Source organism: Leptonychotes weddellii, chromosome 9 (genome assembly GCF_054177405.1).
Source record: "Leptonychotes weddellii isolate Sample4059 chromosome 9, ASM5417740v2, whole genome shotgun sequence".
Lineage (NCBI taxonomy): Eukaryota > Metazoa > Chordata > Mammalia > Carnivora > Phocidae > Leptonychotes > Leptonychotes weddellii.
In genome coordinates this window covers 66,915,448-66,921,056 of record NC_138377.1, presented here as the reverse complement: position 1 = coordinate 66,921,056, position 5,609 = coordinate 66,915,448, and the positions used below count along the sequence as shown (strand labels likewise).

Genomic DNA, 5,609 nt, shown 5'->3' with positions numbered 1-5,609 from the left:
GTAGAGATTACTTGAAAAGAAAAAAACTTAAAAAAAAAAAATTCTGAAGGGCAAAACTGAGTCACCTAAAATCTTTCAGACTGAGGAGCAAGAGATCCATTAGAATCATAATTAAAACTTGGAAGGGATATATCCAAGGAGCAGGTATAAACCAGAAGTATACTGAGTCTTATAAAAACTACAATCTGATTCAAATAAGCTCAGTACTTGATTGGATTGAGGTGATTACACTTTAACCTTTTATGCCTCATAGAAGAAACTGTAAATAGTTTCTGGAGGAATATATTAAGTCAAATCTATATGATTTTTTTATACACAATGCCTAAAACACATAAAATAAGAACATGCAAAGAAGCCAGGGATATATGCCTCATAATTAAGGGGAAAATAGAAGAAGAACACAGAGGGCTCAATTGTTGAAATTAGTGGAATATAAAATCACATATTTTTAAAAAGAGCTTAAACAGTTGAAAAAATGGAGAAAACATAAAAAATTTTAATAGAGAAATGGAATATGTAAGAAATAACCAAATGATATTTTAGAACTGAAAAAGCCACATAGAGTTATAAATTTAAGTGGGCTTAAAAACAGAGTGAACACAGAAGATGAATTAGTGGATTCAAAGACAAGTCAATAGATAGTATCCAAACTGATGTACAGAGATATAAAACACAAAAAACCTCAGAATATACATGTGTATACACACACAGAAATAATAATTATTTTATATAAAGGTTTGTGTTTCAGACTCTCTATTTTGAATGTTACAAAGTACAAAAGAGCATGTTATCTTTTTTATTTTTTTAAAGATTTTTTTTTAATTTATTTATTTGACACAGACAGAGAGGGAGAGCACAAGTGCAAGCACAAGCAGGGTGAAGGCAGGCAGGGGAGACACAGGCTCCCTGCTGAGCATGGAGTCCGATGTGGTGCTAGATCCCAGAACCCTGGGATCATGACCTGAGCCGGAGGCAGACGCTTAACTGACTGAACCACCCAGGCGCCCCAGACCATGTTACCTTTAAAAAACAATATGAAATTGGAGACTGGCTCCTTGGCCCTGGGAGCCCATTGCCACCGCTTGTTTTGGGGGCCAGCGTGATCACCTGCAGCGCCGGGTGAAACAGCAACTGTTAGAGGCCAGTGTGGGGAGTATCATGGTCTCCCAGGCTCCTAGGCAGCTCCAGAGCTTCAGCAGTATTGCATGCAGAATGCCTGCAAGGATGCCCTGCTGGTAGGTTTTCCAGCTGGGAGCCCAGATCCTGTGCAGGATTCTAAAGGCTGTAGGGAAGAAGTCTCCTGAGGAATGACTTTTCAGTGCAAAGCGATGACCTTCAAGTCCCAAGAAAATACTTTTCTCCAGCCACATGACTTTCATATATTTTCAGACCTTTCCTGTGTCTTTGGTCCTATAGTCAAAATTCTATGGAAATTTATGAGTTTCTACTTAGATAAGGAAACTGGATGAAGGAGTACATTTTAAATTATAATGGCCTGATTCTTTTGGTAAAGTGTTTTTATATTTAAGACCAACAAAAGTGAGGGGCACCTGGGTGGCTCAGTCTGTTAAGTGTGTGACTATCTCAGCTCAGGTCTTGATCTCAGGGTCCTGAGTTCAAGTCCCACATGTACAGGCAGTCATGAGACTCTTTAAGAAAAAAAAAATGATACCACCAAATATACCTCTTTTGTAAGGGAATTACTATTGTTCCTGGACCTGGAATATTATGTTTGCTTTATTTACTGGATATTTCCATTTTGGGAAGGAAACATTTTTGCTTATTAAAAAGTTAAATATTTGTAATTTGTTGTTCCTAAGATTTTTATCCCCTAACAAAAACTTGTTCTTTTCTCATGAATTTACAGTTTCTAAATGAAGACAAGCAAGTATAAAACCGGGGAAAGAATAAGCTTTATTAATCAAATGATGTCTTGATTTTTCTAAATGAGAGGATTGTTTTATCTGTAACACTAAACATGGGAGCTGTGTCTTAGCAAACTTGTTTGGAAAGATTCATGTTGTGTTGGGTATTAAATGCCCCCATCCTATGTGCAAAGTGGACTTGGTCTTTGTCTTCTTAAGTTCTACTTTACAGTTGTGGTTGTACTTAAAAAAACTACATTATTTCATGTCTTTAAAAAAATGTTTTAATGTGATCATCAGAACATGCAAGTGATTAAACACAAAATAATGTGAAAATATGACAATCTAAATGAATTCTTAATGTCACAAGTGTTTTACTTTGTTGATGTGCCTTTGATTTGAGACATTTTTAAAAAGATACTTTGTGTTTGTAATAATCTTTGATGAGCTTGGAAATAAAATGTCTGCTTAAGTCATCATTTAAAAAAACAATATGAAATTTGAAGTATATCAGGCTCCATGGATTTCAGATAAGGAGATGTAAATTTGCATACCTTTTTGAGGCGTACAGTAGGAAGAATTCTCAATTTAGTTATTGATGTGGGTCTTCGAGGGCATGGTCAAGAAAGAATTCTTAAGATGTTTTTGGTGCCAAAAGGTGCTTTTATTAAAGCATGGGGACAGGACCCATGGGCAGAAAGGGCTGCACTTTTGCTGTATGAAGCTGGTGGTTATATGCTTGGTATTCAAGGGAGAGGGGACATGCAAGGAGTGTTACCTCACAAATGTTTTCTTTGAATTTCTACTCATAAACTACTTCTGCAAGATTTCTATGGTGCTTATCATTCAGCTCAATATTAACTATCGGTGAGATGTACAGACAGTCATGAGACCCTTTAAGAATGTAGTAACCAGCACGTATTTGATCCTTACTGGAGCTATGTAGGCTACAGATCAGCCTTCTGGGCTAAAGGTGAACATTCTTCTGCTTCCATCCCTCTTCAGTTATGTTATATGTAGTAATGAACAATTCACAAACTTTGTATATAATCCGGTTGCTTACAGGCCATCTGAACACTGAAGTGAATTAAATGGATAATTTATTCTAAAATCAGACTTTTGGTCCTCACTTTCATAACACTTTTCCCTGTTTTTATCTGATACAGATAATGAACTTTCTAACCCATTTACAAATAAAAAGAGAAGAAGCAAAATCCCCAAAGGTTGTTAGTATATCCATCTTTGTATTTAATTTAGCACATCTTCTGAAGATAATTGCACTGTTTCACAAATGGCTAAAATATGAGGTTGAGGGAACAACACTTTCATCAGATTATAATTATGATTCATTTCTTTTCTGAGTATGGTAAGGAATACTTAATTATTACCTTTACTGCTGTCTCTCCAGATAAGGTAGCTAAAATATCAACTGAGAGACTGATTTATCCATTTATAAATAAAAGAGCAATATTCAATGCACTGACCTAGTGACCAAAATTTAGAGATCTATGTGAAATGTTTTGCTCAAAGAAATGCTTAGCATAAATAGAAAATATTAAGATAAGGTATTGAAGTAGCAGCACCAATACTAGTAAGTAACATTAACTTGTTATTAATTTTAAGTCATTCTTGAGCACAACCAAAATCATAGTCATAGAGACTTGCCAAATTTTCCAGACATTGGAGTTTTTGCATTGTGATCAGCAAATGATTGTGGAATAGGATAGAATTGGCATAAAACTTGTATCTGGAGATACACATGGTTTCCATATGTGAGTTGGAGAATGCTTCCCAGTCCCAAGCAACAGGATAGGCATGGCTAATTTAGAGATCCTAAGTGAACATTCTAATACCGTGAGACCCTGAAATACAGAAATCCATATGCTAACATCATAATCTCTTAATGACATTTTTAATTTCTTTGTTCCTTAGAGTATAAATGGCTGGATTTAGGAGAGGTGTGATGACTGCATAAAATACAGCAAGAAACTTGTCCACCCAGGTGATGCTGAGTGGCCACAGGTAGATAAAGATGCAAGGCCCAAAGAATAACACTACTACTGTGATGTGGGCAGTGCAGGTGGAGAGAGCCTTGGATGCCCCATCCTTAGAGTGAAGGCAGATGGTAAACAGAATATAAGAGTAAGAAACTAGCAACAGAATGAAGCAGGTGGTTGCCAGTACCCCACTGTCAGCATTTATCCACATTTCTAGAATAGAGGTGTCTATGCAGGCTAGCTTGATCACCAATGGAATATCACAGAAAAAGCTATCCAATTCCTTTGGTCCACAGAAGGGCAGCTTTATAATCATAGCTAGTTGGCTTACTGAATGCACAAGCCCAATGATCCATGATGTCATCACTAACCCAATGCACATTTGCCTGTTCATGATGCTGGAGTAATGAAGTGGCTTGCAGATAGCCACATAACGGTCATAGGCCATTGAAACAAGCAGCACCATCTCACCCCCTCCAAAGAAATGTCCAAAGAAAATCTGACACATGCAGCCTTCAAAGGAGATAGTCTTGTTTTCCTTGAGAAAGTCTGTGATCATTTTAGGGGTAGTGACTGAGGAAAGGCAGAAGTCAATGAATGAAAGATTGGCTACCAGGAAGTACATGGGGGAGTGGAGATGAAGGTCAGCAATAATTAGGAGCACAATGAAGATGTTGCCTAAAATGGTGATCAAATAAAGTGAAGAAAATATCGCTAGTAGGAAGACCTGGAGCTCCCATGAACTACAAAGCCCCAAAATAATAAATTCAGACACCACAGACTGGTTTACTTCTTCCATTTAGTCCAGTTTGTTCTAAATTTATCTGAAGAAAAGACAGGAAATTAGATTTTCTGAATAAAGAGTATGTGAATCAAGAAGATTTCTTATACATTGCCGATGGAAGTGTATACTAATATAATCAATCTAGAAAAATGTTGGCCTTATCTTGCAAAGCTCAATATTCATGAATTCTGTGGTTCATAATTTTCACTCCCATTTTCATACCCAAGATAAACTCTTATATATGTACATAAAGAGAAATATAATAATCCCCATAAACAAGACAATGGAATATTATTCAGAACCATAACAAATTACAATTATAAAATGATACAGATGTATCTTAGACATAATAATGAAAGAAAAAGAAGTCCAAAATGGATCCACTCAGCACAGTTTTTATAAAATGAAAAGCAATGGAAAAATAACAGTATACACTGCAGGAACTCATATGAGTGATAACACTATGTACAGAAAGAGAAGATGTAAGATGTAAATAACCTCAAGTAAAGAGAGGTGAAAGGTCAGCATAAAGATGAGCACATAGGGTGGTTTGAACGAGGCAAAGACGGAACCGAAGCTGGGCACAGGCCGTGGACGTGGTCCCACTGAGAGCCGAAGATGGCAGTGAACGTATATTCAACATCAGTCACCAGTGATAACCTAAGTCAACATGACATGCTGGCCTGGATCAATGAGTCTCTGCAGCTGAATCTGACGAAGATTGAACAGTTGTGCTCAGGGGCTGCCTACTGTCAGTTTATGGGCATGCTGTTCCCTGGCTCCATTGCCTTGAAGAAAGTGAAATTCCAGGCTAAGCTAGAACATGAATACATCCAGAACTTCAAAATACTACAAGCAGGTTTTAAGAGAATGGGTGTTGACAAAATAATTCCTGTGGACAAATTAGTAAAAGGAAAGTTTCAGGACAATTTTGAATTTGTTCAGTGGTTCAAGAAGTTTTTT

The 5,609-nt window shown here is 36.8% G+C and overlaps 1 protein-coding gene and 1 pseudogene across 1 annotated transcript; one reads left to right on the top strand and one right to left on the bottom strand.

Annotated features, from left to right (window-relative positions):
• Positions 1 to 3,645: 3,645 nt before the first annotated feature.
• Positions 3,646 to 4,667, bottom strand: LOC102741949 (olfactory receptor 4K3-like). The gene has a single exon (XM_006730623.3). It carries the CDS (start codon positions 4,659 to 4,661, stop codon positions 3,756 to 3,758), a length of 906 nt encoding a protein of 301 aa, XP_006730686.2. The 5' UTR covers positions 4,662 to 4,667; the 3' UTR covers positions 3,646 to 3,755.
• Positions 4,668 to 5,053: 386 nt separating this feature from the next.
• The window catches only part of LOC102741648 (microtubule-associated protein RP/EB family member 1-like), a 1,920-nt pseudogene continuing 1,364 nt past the window's right edge, over positions 5,054 to 5,609 (top strand).

What these genes read in the sequence shown, in the direction of transcription:
- LOC102741949 (XM_006730623.3), bottom strand. Translation starts at nt 4,661, where the DNA reads ATGGAAGAAGTAAACCAGTCTGTGGTGTCTGAATTTATTATTTTGGGG.